The sequence below is a fragment of the Carcharhinus amblyrhynchos genome, chromosome 11, assembly GCF_965287045.1.
Source record: "Carcharhinus amblyrhynchos chromosome 11, sCarAmb.v2.hapA, whole genome shotgun sequence".
Taxonomy (NCBI): domain Eukaryota; kingdom Metazoa; phylum Chordata; class Chondrichthyes; order Carcharhiniformes; family Carcharhinidae; genus Carcharhinus; species Carcharhinus amblyrhynchos.
The window spans coordinates 42,198,367-42,213,869 of NC_137334.1; the positions used below are offsets into that span (position 1 = coordinate 42,198,367).

At 39.5% G+C, this 15,503-nt stretch overlaps 1 protein-coding gene across 3 annotated transcripts; it reads right to left on the minus strand.

Moving 5' to 3' along the window:
* Positions 1-2,244: 2,244 nt before the first annotated feature.
* Positions 2,245-14,771, minus strand: hnrnpa3 (heterogeneous nuclear ribonucleoprotein A3). 3 transcript variants are annotated; one of them, XM_080198917.1, is made up of 11 exons: positions 14,682-14,771; positions 11,464-11,586; positions 9,921-10,067; positions 9,635-9,845; positions 7,068-7,160; positions 6,868-6,987; positions 6,494-6,568; positions 5,407-5,562; positions 5,206-5,328; positions 4,845-4,934; positions 2,245-2,678 (listed from the first exon to the last, which is right to left on the minus strand). In XM_080198917.1, exons 1-10 carry the CDS (start codon positions 14,685-14,687, stop codon positions 4,861-4,863), a joined length of 1,128 nt encoding a protein of 375 aa, XP_080055043.1. In that variant the 5' UTR covers positions 14,688-14,771; the 3' UTR covers positions 2,245-2,678; positions 4,845-4,860. The 3 variants fall into 3 exon arrangements, with proteins under 3 accessions (XP_080055043.1, XP_080055042.1, XP_080055044.1); XM_080198916.1 differs by lacking the exon at positions 2,245-2,678 and adding an exon at positions 4,384-4,759; XM_080198918.1 differs by lacking the exons at positions 2,245-2,678; positions 5,407-5,562 and adding an exon at positions 4,384-4,759.
* Positions 14,772-15,503: the final 732 nt, after the last annotated feature.

A 15,503-nucleotide genomic window follows, 5' to 3' on the forward strand; every position in this document is an offset into this window, starting at 1 on the left:
TTTGCTTTTGGAACAATGCTGCTGAAACCTAATATTTTCACTAAGTGAACAAACCACAGAAAACTTCACTGTTTTTCACCTAATTATAACCAATACTCGCACAAGTGTTGAAAAGCACATCCACACTTCATGTTGGGAAGTTCGACCACTTGCGCAGCAAGTCTGTATTCGTTAATTGAAAAATGCAGTAATGTTTGAATTTCCAGTTAACCATATATTAACCAACATTGCAGTAATCTTCAAAAAGAGTGTTACATTTTTATCTGAAGACACGTCCTTGTCATTTGACTGCATTCCTTTTGAGGTATTGGCAATTTATGATGTTTCACCACCTGAAACTAAATCTAGGTCTACATGTCAGGCAGTTGTTTTTGAATACACAGCCACTGCAGCTGAATTATTCTGCACTCTGCCCCATCCTAAACTCTGATCAGTGCACTTCGAAAATAAACAGTTCAATGCATCATAGCATTTGGTCAAATACAATTATCTTAAATCATGAATATAAAGCACCGATAACCTGAATTTTTTCAATATTCAGTTTGATTTCAGCTCAGAAAGACAAAGCCGCAACCCCAACATGCCAGACTTCTGTGCAAGTAAATGCAAAAGACAAAATACCCCTTCACAATGAAAACCATCGGCAACAGTTTGGTTACAAAGAAACTTAGGGAAACGTGGCTTCAATGAACACCAATTCTAAAGGTGCTCACATTTGAAATGTTAACTTATTTGTTCTCTCCAGAAATGAGACACAGAATATGCAACTTGTTTGATTCAAGTTACCTTGCCCTTCTCCAAATTTGTACTTATTTCTGTTATTCAACAAAAGTAGGATAGAAGTCACAATTCATTGTATAACATTAACAGCAGAGGTAGGAGCACTTCCCATGCAGTGTTTTTTTTAACCTCACTTCCCCAGCCCAAGAAATTTTACTAATTTATGAGCTCAAGTCAGGTGGTTTGCCATCAAGTCTCTGGACATGTCATCACACAAGCTTAGCTAACACTGCAGCGCATTTACTCAAGACAGTGTTGCCAAAAGCTGCAATTTTTGAGGAAATGTAATTTGCCTGAGGAAGTAGAGTGTAAGTAAAGATCCAAATCACTTCACAAACAGGTAATTTCAGAGGTCCTGGACAACACTTGCCTATATCTCATTACTGAGTCCACTTTAAAGCTACTTAAGATAATTAAACAAAGCATTGCAGTTCTGAAAGGAATCCTGGAAATCCCACACATTTTTCTCCAAATATCAAGTGAAAATTTTAATTGAGAATGTCAATGCAATGTCAACTTTATAAACTAATGACTTGCATTCCTCTTCCATCAATGGAATGGTACATGTGCTTGGTGATAATGCCAATGCAATCACAATACACATACGCAGATGATTGTTCCAGGACCAGCTCAAAGAAACAAATTTAGAAAAATGTGTTTGGGATGAGAGTCAGCAAAGGCAGCATTTATTATTTTTTCTTGAAGTGGCAAGCCATTTACAACTGCTATGCAACTTGAGGGCAGTTAAGAGTGAACCACATTTGCATGGGTCTGGAGTCACATGTAGGCAGACTGGGTAGTTACAGATTTCCTCCTCTGAAGGAGGAGCGTGAACCAGATGGGTTTTTAAACCACCAGTGAATTGCTTCACTAGTTTTTTAAATTCTAGATGAATTAGTGAAGTTTGGCCAGATGTCATGGTGAGAGTTGAACTCAAACCACTCTGGGCATTAGCCTCTGGATTATTTGTCCATTAACATTATGCCACCTACAAAGTAAACAATTCATTGGGAGGGTATTTTGTAGAGAGCAACTGTTGACAGAAATCAGATAGTATTTATTAAACTACCTGCTATATACACACGTTGACCCTAAAGGGTATTTCTTGTTTGCTTTTGGGATCTTTAACAGCAATAAGTATCTACAATTGTTACATCAAGCCAGAGTGAATGAAAGAATGGCTGCAATCTTTCATTATGGAGGAGGCTGAAAAAATTTGCAAATATGGTTAGTTAAGACAAAATTCATAGTTCAATAAACTGTCTGCAAGCTTGCATATAAAATTTTCTACACCTCATCTAAACAACATAGCCCAGTTGAATTTAGGTATATTTTAGTTTATGCACAAAAAATTGTTGACTTCAAAGTTAAATACTATTTTTAGTGGCTATTTTGCAGTGGCATAAACACAAAGACAAATTACATAAAAATCTTTATTAAAAGCAGATAAAAACACTGGAACAATAACCAAATTCAGGATAAAGGAAACAATGAACGAAAAGCACACTTAACAGCATGCAGTTACTGTCAGCAAAGATCTTCACCTTTGTTCCCATTTTATTTAGTAGAGTGTAAATTAACCACTCCCTGTTTGATTATGGTGTGATGATTATACCTCCAGGCCGAGGGGAAAGTAGAACTGGATTTATTGGGTTCATGGCACTCTTAGGACCAGACTCATCTGAAAGGGGAATTACAGCCAAATATACAATCATTTTGTTATAAATGATGCACTAACATTAGCTGTAGAATGAAAGGGATTTCAAAGTTAGATTTATGGGAAAGAAAATTACCATACTAAAGTTTTGTACTTTTTCTCCAATCTTACCATTCCAGAAATTGAGCATTAACGTAGTATGCAACTTGCCACAGTAAAAATGGAAGACTTCTTATCCAATCTGTAAATTAAGCAGATCAGTTATTCTCTTGACTTGATCCAAGAGAATGAATTTATTTTACTAACGCAATGATGATAAAAGTCAAACCTTACCTACACTCAGCACTTTGCTTTCAGGTTTGACTGCTAGCTTTATTAAATGTGTTTATGCTGCCCTGATGTCCCTTCTAGTAGCTACGGCTGAGTTGGTTCCATAGGTTGCAGACTCTTGCTAGACTCTCTTCATTACTTCAGCTGTCATTCAAGGCCAAGCTAGGCTTAGATAACGGAGTTTCCTACCAGCACAGCACTTCCTGCTTTTATTTCCTCTTGAAGATGTGGCTCTTGTTCCTGCCTTGCCATTCTTTAATTATGCTGACTTGTCCAAATGCTGTAGTAGTCCTGTCTTAGTGGATCTCCATGATTCACTGTTCTAACGTAGCTCCACTGCAGACATTCATACCTTTTTGACAGTCCTCTTACAATAGCTTGATATCTGTAACTTAGGGATACAATCTACATACTATGTAAATCTAGTTCTAGAAATGTGTGGATTTAATTTTACATACCTTTAAAATGCATGCAATTCTGTTAACTGTTAATTATCCATGTAAACTGGACAAATTAAATTTGAAAAAAAGTGTTAGCTGGTGATAGCCACTACCTGATGATCTGTCTGTAAAATAATGGAAATCACAAGGTGTTCTCTCATTTCAGTTAATCCTCTCAAAACACTGCCTGGTAGTACACCTGCAATTTCAAATCAATGACAGTTCCCACTAACATGTTCAAAGCAAACAATTGTACAGTGGAAATTGCAACTGTGTCACCAGAATTAATACAAAGAAAAATAAACATTGCTTCTTAAATCTGTTGTTAGGTCAATCTTATTCCTGACCAAACGATGATTGCTATGTGAAAGTAATACCAATACCATATGTAACTGCACACAATTCTAATGACCATATGAAATTGCAGAATGATCGGATTTGCAGCACTTCCTGTAACTATGTGGAAACACTATGTATACAAAAATATATATGTGAGGAACACTCATTTACTTGTACTACAAAATGTTTAGGTTAGATCAAAAATATTGTCAAGTTTGTTACAAAGAGCAAAAATGTAATTCTGGTGACTGTATTTTCCAGGCTAATTCAGTCATTTAGACAAAACCATGCAATTTTTACAATTATGATGAATTTTAAACAAAGGACATATTCCTACACAGAATTCTGTTAAGTAACTGCGCTTTTTTGAAAAACAATCATGTGCATATAGTTTCTGACAATCAATTAAAATATCCATACGCTTCTTCATTCCACCTCAAGTTAGTCTCTAGGAATAGGAATAGAAAATCTCAAATATGAGCAGGCAGCTATCTCAATTCAATGTTTGCATACATTCTGCAGTGCAGCAATTTTTATTTGCTACTGAAAGTGAATTTTTTTTTATTGAAGAGCTTTTACTAGCCTTAATTAAAAATCAAATCACACTGAACTTAGACATTCAATAACTGATTAGGAGCGCCTCAAAATAATTTAAATTTGAAGATCTATTCTGTTATGTCTATCAAGTTTATTTTTTCCTTAGAACTCGGTTTGGTGAATCTAAAATGTCAAATTTAGTTTTGGACTTCCAGTAATCTCCAGCGTGTTGAGAAGCCTAGAAAGTAAATAGAATACCTTTCTGGATTAACAATGGAGAAAAACTGACTACACAGATCATTTAGTTAAAAAGATCTTATCCTTTTTATTCCCAATTCTACCACCACAAATTACATGGCTCAACGGCTATGGTAATGAGGAAAATAAAGACATTACTAGAACATGAGGTCTTTTTAAAAAAAAACGACTTCAGGAATGCACATCTAACAGCAACTACATTGCAACAAACAACTGCACTTTTTGTAATCTCGCTATAGGAAACAGTCCTGAACAAGAAATGATCTCATGTTAATGCTGCAGTGACTTTTCTGACTACTGGACCATCGCTCTTCCTGTGGGCAGCCTTTACAATGAACTTGGTCGATATTCTGTCTCAAAGTAACCTGCAGCTTTCCTGACAACTCCTGGCTCATCCTCTCCTGCTAAGAACTGTTGCCTGTTGAATGATACAGGATAAGAGTTATTTATTGTACTGTGAATTATGGATAACTACATTTTCACGGAATGGTGTTGAAACTTACCTTTCAGTAAATGCATTTAATATCTTCTACCATAGCCGCCACTTCCTCCCCCACTTCCACCACCACTTCCACCACCAGATCCATAACCACCTGAAAAAGAAAGCCTTATGGTGACTAACGACCAGTCTGAAGTTATGCATACAATGTCAGGTTCTCTTGGGAAGAATGCTTTCCAGTCAAAAACATACATATCTATCCAGAAATTTTTTTAAAGAGCAAAGTCTGAAACTGATCTAGCGAATAATATATCCAAGTGATTTAGTATGCTAAACAACTGACTGATTATACATTTGTAACCTAAATGCAACGAATACAAATGTTTCCAGAAAAAAGCAGCACCTTTTTGAAGTATTGTACTCACCACCATAAGGACCAGAATTCCGCCCATAATTGCTATTCTTCATGGGTCCATAATTTGATGATTGATTGGGATAGTTTCCAAAGTCATTGTAGTTCCCGCCACCACCGCCGCCGCCAAAATTTCCTACAAATAAAATGTGACAGGTTAACTCACTTGTTTACAGACATCTATTCCTTCAATCTGCAGCAGTCAAAATCTTACCTCCAAAGTTTCCACCATCACCGTAGTTGTCGTAGCCACCACCACCATATCCTCCTCCACCTCCACCACCACCTTGATTGCCAAAACCTGGGCCACCACCGCCATATCCTCCTCCTCCTCTACCACAGTAACCTTGGCCACCTCCAAAATTGCCACCTGAAGAACATTAGTAGGTATTTAGATTAACAACCCAAGAATTGATATTTTATTTACCCAAGCCCTTCTGCACCATCCTTTCGCCCAATGGTTGGTCTAAAGAATCCTTCCCAGGATGTGGCTAACCTGTTCCAAACTGTAAATTAATCATACATGTAACTGTCAGTACATGTCCTCCAATTTTCCCTCACCCATTCGGTGCATAGTCCATTGAACCAAAAATTGTGATCTTAGTTGCTCTGCGTCAGAGTAGGATAGAATGCACCAATAGTTTGAACTGTTGATCTTGAACCTATAATGTTTGACTTCCAGGAAATTTTGGTGTGGTGGTACAAGCTAATTTGAGGCTTTGAAGACTGTTATGTCAATATTAATAAGCATGTCATATACGTTATTGCTTTTAACCACAGATGTGATCAGATCATAATAATTTACCAAAATTAAAATTCAGATGGTTTTTATTTTTTGTTCTCTCTCTATAAGATTTCAAAGTTTTATCAGGTCCAGGTCTCAACATAATTAGAACTTTTGAAAACTTTAGAAGCTTCAAGTTGAATTTTTTCATGTCATTGCCTAATACTATTTCCACACTAACAGGAAGCATGTCCATTTGTAAAGCACCATCAGCAAGGGCTGGGAATAAAAACATCAAAGACAGTCAATATTAATTCCTCATAGGAGGCACCTTAATATTCTGAACTCAAGGGTTAAAAGCAATTCAATGCAAAACTATAATAGTCAAAAAAAAGATACAAGACATTTGGTTCCTATTGGCCGATGTAAAAGAAGTTGAAGAGTTAAAACATCTAGCTCACAGGAAAGTTATTAACCAACCACATCCAGAGAAATATGACAAATCCAATCTTCAGAAATTTGCATATACCAAGATTAATGCAGCACCAAAAATGCTGTCATTTCAAACTCGACTTACCATCACCGAATCCATTATATCCACCACCACCGCTCCCTCCATAATCATCACGGCCACCTCCAAAATTTCCCATTCCTGTGGGGTTGGGGGCGGAAGGAGGAAAAAGATAAACACAGCACATTCACAAGCTAGGTTCTCATCTGCATCCTGGCTGGTTAATATGACAATGAAACAAAACTACATACAAAGGAAAGTTTGAGTAATTCATACCAGATAAAGGAATCACCACTGGACTGAACTATTCTGATGAGCCTGACATCATTTAATTTAGTTTTATTAAAAATGTAATTATCGTAAAACATTTTTGGATAGTAAAAGATGCAAAATTTATCACTAATTATGAGGAGTTTGAAAAGTCAATTTGATTGGCATACCTCTGCCACTGAAATTTCCTCCTCGGTTAAAGTTGCCTCCTCCATTTCCACCTCCAAAATTTCCACCACCACGGCCCATGTAATGGCCAGGGCTATTACCACCTCCAGAACTACCACGTCCTTAAAAATGAGACAAATAATGTAAATAGTTAATTATATTTTCTCTCCCTCCCTCCATCTATCTAATCTGCTCCAATTACCTCTTTGGCCAGATCCCAGCCCCTGCATTTCCTGTCGTGAAAGTGCTTTCCTCACTTCACAGTTGTGCCCATTCACAGTATGGTATTTTTGAACTACAAAACAGAAAAAAAGTCAAGTTAGTTTTCCGAAATGTCAATACTGAAAACAAAAAGTGACACCATCTGGTGCAAATTATCACAACACACTGCACAGGAGGTCCGTTGATTCCTGGTGCCTACATCTTGAAAAAGTGGACGCTTTTTTCAAGTAATTGCCTTTTGAAGGTTTCTATGAAAACTGTTTCTGTTAAACCCCAGTGCACTTCCAAGTTAATAAACCTCCAAAAACCTCAATTTTCTTTTTAGTTGTTATATCAAATTTTAAAGCTGAGACTGCTAGTAGTTAATCACTTGAGAGGCAACAATTTTTCTCCTATTGCTCTACAATCAAAACCCCACAATTTGTAAACCTCCTCCAACCCTCATTCCTGGTCAACTGCACTTTCTGTAATGGCTTGATATACTTCTTAAAATGTGACTCCAGCTGAAATTAACCAGTAATTTGCAAAGGTTTAGAAGGACTATTCTGCTTTTTGAATTCAGTACTTTTATTTACAAACACAAGTATCCCATCTACTTTCCTTGCCATCCTGCTTTGCCACCTTCAAAGATCTGTGAATATGTTCAAGGATGCTCTATTCTTCCCAATCACACTGCTCCCCAACAAACTAAGTCATCTTTCACTTCCGCATTAAACTGCGCACATACATTTACACAGCTTACAAGCTCCTAAATTCTGCTACTATCCTCTTAACTATTTACTCTGTTTATTATTGTGTTCTATCATCAGCAAGCTTTGAAATGATATTGCACCCAATTCCTGGCCATTTATATACAAGGCAATAGCCTAATTACTGTCTTCAGGGGCACCTCACTACAATTTTTTTCTCCAGTCAGAAAATATCTGGTCACCATAACTCATTACCTCACATTCCATGGTTAACTGAATATTCAAGTCACCATCTAGTTAATTCCAAGTGTTTGTTTTTTGTTACAATGATTATGTTTCTGCACTTTGGTTGAAATGAAGGGAGCTATATGACAATTCCAAATTCTGTACAACAGGTCTGGCTTAGTCAAAAGGACTGGCTGAGCAAGGTACAAACTTTATGTTCAAGGGATAGCTGTGCTAAGAGTAAACAAACTTGGATTCAGAGCTTTACAACACAAAGAGGCCCTGTGACCCATGCCTGCATCAGGCCTCAAGTATTATCTACTCAAGTCCCATTTTCAGTATTTGGTCTGTAGCCTTGAATGCTATGGCACTTCAAATGCTCTTCTAAATACTTCCTAAATGTTATCAGAGTTCCTGCCTCTACCATCTAACTTACTGATTCCAAGCTTTAGAGGCAGAAAGAAGGGAAAAGAACAGCAGTTGACTTGGTCAGTGACTGCAGTTTCTTTGTTAGCTATGAAAGACAGAATGGGGTGAGGTGCGTAAGAGTAAATGAGAATAGTCTCTAGCCAAAGGGATGCATTCTGTAAACTTCTAAGTAATTTGGGAGAGTCATCTTGGTGTGGTGGAGACAGAAAGAATCACTGCAGCTGGCTTTACTACTGATTATAGATTTGGGAAATTCCAGGGGAGTGCTTAAGAGATGGTCACTCAAAGTTAAACAGGAAAACATGAATGCATGTTTCCTTTTTCACAGACTTCACAAACCTGAACATGTTCATTACAAAAGGATATAGCTAGGATCACAACCAAAGCATCTCCAGGGCCACTGGCTATACACATTTTGCTCAAAGAACAAAACAGCCCAGGAAACAGGCCCTTCGGCCCAACGAGCCCGTGCCGCCATTTTAACACCACCAGTTCCCCCCCTCCACCCATGACCCTTATCTATTGTTTTATGGCCATCCACATTGAGGGAAACTAATTTAGGGACAATTTATTACTGCCAATCAGCCTAATAGCACATCTTTGGGGTGTGGGAGGAAACCAGAGCACCCGGAGAAAACCCACACAAGCATGGGGAGAATGTGCAAACTCCCACAGACACTGGCCCAAATCCATGTGTCTGCACAGCAAACAGGGATAGTCACTGAGCTGTCGTCTTGACCAGCATCTGGTCCAGTTTAAGCACACACTAACGACATGAAGCACTAGGCCAATCTCAAACAACCAAGAGAAGCCCAAGTATGACCCATCGCATGTATGCCCCTCATTGGGCAACAAGGCGGACTGACTTAAAACCTTTCTGACACAGTTTATGCTCATGTTTATCAAGTTCAGTACAAAGCAGGGCACTAATAAATACATTACCTTCGGAGAAAAAAAAGTCAACATGACAGTTAATAGACCTAGGGTGCAGGTGTGGATACCACATCACTCCTCAGATTTGTTTCTCTCCTGCTCAGTTTGCTGTTTTCCAGTAAAATGGACTTTACAACTAGATTATAAAAAATTACATTGTAATCTATTTACTCTTATACACTGTACTAGATCTATGAGCTGCCTAGAAGTACCAGCAATCCAACCCCCACAAGAAATTCTGATAAAGCCCATTTATATAAAAGCTACGCACCAACAATTTTGTCAACGGAATCGTGATCGTCAAATGTGACAAAGGCAAATCCTCGTTTTTTGCCACTTCCACGATCAGTCATAACTTCAACATTTTCAATCTTGCCATACTTCTCAAAATAATCTCTCAGGTGATACTCCTCAGTATCTTCTTTTATACCACCAACAAATATTTTTTTCACTGTTAAATGGGCACCAGGTTTTGTAGAATCCTGCAAAAGAGTAACAAGTCAAGTGCTGTTCTCCATTTTTAAGCATCATATAGACGTTCATAAATTACAACTTACTTCTCTTGACACTGCTCTTTTTGGTTCCACAACACGACCATCAACTTTGTGTGGCCGTGCAGACATAGCAGCATCCACCTCCAATACAGAAGAATAAGTCACAAATCCAAATCCTCTTGAACGCTTTGTTTGTGGTTCTCTCATCACCTAAAAACAAAAATAAAACAACTTAGGACAAATACATGACTTTATGCTTAAAAAAGTCTTATACACTTTGTAATTACTTGTTTCTTTGCACATTATTTTCCCTTACAAAATAGAGATATGGTAGGGTGATGTCACTGCACCAATAATCCAGGCTAATGCTCGAGGGACATGGGTTCAAATCTCACCATGGCAGCAGATGGAACACAAGTTTAATGAAATCAAACCTGGAGCGTAAAGCTAGTCTCAGTAACGGTATTAGGCATCATTTCACTGATGCCCTTTAAGAAATATGCTGTCATAACCCAGTTTAACCGACGTGTGACTCCAGACCCAAAGAAATGTAGTTGACTCTACTCGCTGCCTACTCAATTCAAGGGCAAACTTGAAACCAATGCTGACCTTGCCCACATGTCCATCAAACAAAAAACCAACAAGCTAAGTGAAAAGACCTGAGGAAATTAATGGACAAGCATTTTAACTTGACACAACGTAAATATGGAAAATAGTCATGCATGTTCTATACAAAATAACTAAAATTTCAGAGGAGATGCAATAGTAAATAGTTATATCGCCAAAACAGCGCATGAATATACTGGTTGGATGGAAGAACCCAATGGCTCCAGTCAAACTCAACACAACCAGACAATGATTATCTCAATCAAGAGAAAGTGCTACACCTCCAGCCACCGACAACATGATCACTGTTCTTCGCCCATCATTAACATCTCATGGTGTGTAGATGGGCAAGGTAGTGTATTCACCACTAATAAAAGCTAAACGAAGCAATCATATCAACACCATGTCGACAAGAGTCAGATTGTGCTTTGGCTGCTGATACTCAAAGCTTCTCCACAACCTAATGGCTAAAGCCAGAAGTGTGTGATGGCATACTTTTCCTTTGCCACACAGCCCAACCATAACTCAAGCTGTCATGACCATCCATGGTAGACCAATTTGCTGACTGGTGCTCCAACCATGAAAGGAACTAAACCCTTTTGTCTGTGCGCCAAGGCTCTACAAATGTATCAATATTACTTTGACAGAGTCATATTGAGATAGACGAGCAACAAATGCCATCAAGATCCTAGTCATGAGATTTGGACATACAAGAATTGTCACTTTATGGAGTCAGAATCTCAATTGCCTCCTAACACCACTGTGGGAGTTGAATTACCAGGAGGTTTCAAGGAAATTGAGGAACACCTTCTCAAAACAGCTAAGGACACGCCAAAAATGTAACCTTGCTGGATAATCCCCATTGTAACTAAATAAATTGACTCAGGTTTTTATAGGACCACAAAAATTTGATTTTTTTTAAACTGATGAAGGATGGATACCATATACAAAAGCTTGACACACAGGGAACTTTTAATAAATCTTAAAACAGCAATCTCACCACACAATCTGTTAATTGTCCCCATTGCTCAAAGTGTTCCTTTAAACTCTCTTCATTAGTTTCGAAACTCAATCCACCAATGAAGAGCTTGCGTAACTGCTCTGGTTCTTTAGGTTCTTGACCCTGCAAAACAATGTATGGTTTGTAAAATGCAAACAGACGGCAAGTTGCCCCTTAGGTCCCTGTGTATACAAATCAATTTGCAGAAGGATAAGAGTTTCAAAAGACATACAAGATAAATTCCTGCTTTGTTAATTTCAATGGAGAAAAATAATAGGATTATAATCCAAAACTATTACATTGAGCTCTTGTCACACTCAGGCAAAATGAGGCATCTAAAATACTGGTATGTTCATATACTGGGGAGATGTGACAGTGCGTGCCAACATCAAACAGCTGCACAAATCAACTGGAAAACTCCTAAAAAAAATCACCTCTTAAAAACACCGACTTCATGTGGAAACCTGTCTTTATATATTTTTCTTTGTACTATGAAGTTTAAGTATTATACTCAATGTTTGCATGAAATTTAAGAATGGTTTGAGAATAACTGTATTAATTGGGTCAGGCACTAGGGACCGCATATTTCAAAGTCTGAGCATGTTAGAAACAAAGGATAGGATGTTAGAACCTTCAATTCCTACTCATTCTTTGGAACACAAATCAAGCTTGTCTGCACACCTCTTGATTACAGTACTAAAGATCCAGGGTATAAAGACAAGGTGTATTCATGCTAACTTTCCATTATGAATGGTGCAAGTCAATTGCTTCTACCATTAATAGAATAATACAGGAAAAACTCAAGCAGATTAGGCAGCATCTGTGTAACAAAAAAGCCAACATTTTGGGTTGATGATCTTTTGTCAGGACCAATAACAGAAATATGAAGTTAAGCAGGAACTACAAAAAAAAAATCTGTGATAGGGTGGAGGGCAGGGGAGATTAAATAAAAGGATTCATGCTGCAAGAATCAAAGAGCATGGAAATGGGTATAGTAAACAAATAACGATTGTGTTCAAATGAGGTGTGAGTGGCTACATAAAAAACACCTGACTGGAACATGAGGGGATAAAGAAATAAGACAAGACTGACCCAGCAAGAAAAAAATGGGGGCAGAGGTTGTGATGTAATGTTGAATCCAGAAGTTCGTGAAGTGCTGCTCCTCAAGCTTGTGTTGAACTCAGAATACTGTAGATGGAGTGAAAAATCAGCCAGGAGTAAGGTGGAGAATTTTAATCCTTACCAAAGTGGTCATCTAGTCTGCATTTAGTCTTCCTAAATGGAGATGACCACACCAGTGAGCAGGGAATCATTTACTAACTTGAAAGTACATGTAAATCATTGTTTCATTTGGAAAGATTGAGGGGCTTTTGGATGGTGAGATGGAAGAAAGTGAAATGACAGGTGTTGAATCTCCTATATTTGCATGGAGAGGTGCTACAGGGAAGGTGTTGGGGTGACTGAGGAATAGACTCACAGGTTCATAACAAATGCTAAAAGGGAGGGCAAGGATAGTGAGTTTGTAATTCTAGATGCCAGTGCGGGAAGTGATAAAAAGCTCTCTCCAAAAGGGTCCAGAACACAAGTGGACACGTTCACTGAAGGAAAATAGAAGGTCATATTAAGTCAGAAATAGTGTCAAGCCATGTTAGAGTCATGTGATTTGTAAGCCATCACTTGTGAAACATTGCTCTAATGCTTAATAAATCCTCTGTTACACCAAAACTACCATCTGCCAACTTCTGTCTTTTGTCAAGAATTTGAAAAAGGTTCAAGTAACTTAAAAGAACCGTAAAACCACAGCAACAAGCCTTGCATACAGGAATGTTTTTAAACCGCGCCAAACAACTGGACTGCAAAATTCAAATTGTTGCCCACCCAGAAGGATCAGAGATTCATGTGCCTTTTAAAAAAAATCTTTCAAACTTGTAATTTCAGCTCAGCATTTACAGCCAGAATCGCATTTTGAAGCACTTGCACCTTTCTCCACACATCACACACTTGTTGCAAAATATGACCCAACAGATTCCATTCTTCCTACACCAGTTTAAGTGATTGCGAGAGGCTAACCACCAAGAAGAGGAAGTAGTGTTCTGTCTGCATCTACACTTCAGAGATTAGTGTCAGCTGTGGCTCAGTTGGTAGCCCTCCCACCTGTCAAAAGTTTCCAGACTCAAGTCCCATTCCAATTTGGGCACAACAAAAAAAATCAATGTTGACACAGAGGGAATGCTATGCTACCAGAGGTGCTGACCCAAATAACCACTTGGATGAATGCAGAACACCATGGCATTATTGCATTCTGAATACTGGACCTGAAATGTTAACTGTTTTTCTCTGCAAAAATGTTGTCAGACTTACTGAGTTTCCCCTGCATCAATTTCAGTTGCAGCTCTCGCTGAAATAAGGTAACAGCAACATCAAGCCAAGAGCCCCATTTCCAATAAAACAGAATATAGTGGACAGATGGTGGAAATAGGGACAAGATAAACAACATTTGATGCTGTTAACGCAGGAACTTCACCGGGAAGCCCAGGATTACCAAGGTTAGGATTTATGAAAGACTGGATAAAGGGAAGAGTTCATAAAAATAGTTGTTTCTGGTTGGTTCACTCTACAAAGCGACAAACCTAAAAACCTATGACGTTTCTGTAAAAGTATAATTTTACAAGGAAATAGGTAGATATAGAAGTAGTTCAGACTACACCCCAGGCTCTAGAGAAATAACAGCGAAAGCGGCCTCTACAAAATATGTGAACTGTAGCATTTATATTTCCAGAACTAACTTTAAATTGGGGAAGTGAAAGGGGGCTAACTATCCAGCGGGGCAGTCCATCTGCTTGCAGAATTCACCCGGACTGAGTATTGCTCCAGCAGCCGCCGAGCAGCTTCCCGCCACCGGCAACTCACCTGAGCACCACGGCCTTCAGACCGGATCAGATCCCCTAATGTCATCTTGGAGCTCTGACCGCCGCAAACACAACCCGCTTATTAATCATTAACCACCAGCGCCGCCATTTTACACTTGGTGCAGAATCCATGTTAGAGCCGAGTCCAGGACATAAGGCCCAAGGCCTTGGTTAACAACCGCCTCACCTCAGCACCATCGACAACACCAAACCCAGACTCCCCAAAGAATTAAATACACCAATAAAGAAGCAAGCAAGAGGGAGACGGGTGCGCATCCGGCAAAGCCAGAGTAAAGACGCCACTCTTACCTCCATTATTGACCGGAAAACGGGCCGATCAGGAACGCGCGACAAAAATTCTTTATCGGAACCCGGCAGACACTGCGGCACCGACGGCCCCACCCCCCAACTATGTGTCGCTCACTAGCCCCACCCCCAACCATGCGTCACTCACTAGCCCCACCCCCAACCATGCGTCACTCACTAGCCCCACCCCCAACTATGCGTCACTCACTAGCCCCACCCCCCCAACTATGCGTCGCTCACTAGCCCCACCCCCAACTATGTGTCACTCACAAGCCCCACCCCCAACTCTGCTTCAGTTGCTACCTGGCTAAGCCCGCAGTAGTGGTCACTCAACCGTTGGCCCTGCCTCAAACACCGCGTGACTTATCCATTGGCTCCTCCTCAAACACCGCGTCACTGATACGCTGTTGCCCCTCGCTTCAGACATTGGCTCCGCCTCCAACACGGCGTCACTCAAACTAACCCCGCCCCTCAGCCCGTCAGCTGCCCAAACCCCGAACTGTCACTCATGAGGCTTGCCCACAATTCTGCGTGTCAATTACATTGGCCCCGCCCTTACAGCCTCAATTTTCCCTAACACTCCCCCAGACCGAGTCCAACACAACAGCAGAGGAGTCTGGCACCGGGTCTGCCAGCATCTATTAGGAGACAAACAGAGTTAACGTTTTGCCTTCATAAACTATTCGCGTGTTTATTATATTGATAGCGCCTCAAATACGCGTCAATAATATATACACCCCGCCCATATCACATCAATCACCCAGGCTCCGCGTCAATCAAACTGGATCGTCTGTTAATCACACGCCTCCAATCCATACTGGCTCA

Coding starts and splice junctions, on each gene's coding strand:
- hnrnpa3 (XM_080198917.1), bottom strand. Junction 10,068..11,463: donor GACAATTAACAGATTGTGTG/GTGAGATTGCTG, acceptor TTTTGTTTTTAG/GTGATGAGAGAACCACAAAC. Junction 4,935..5,205: donor GAATTCTGGTCCTTATGGTG/GTGAGTACAATA, acceptor TTTCTTTTTCAG/GTGGTTATGGATCTGGTGGT.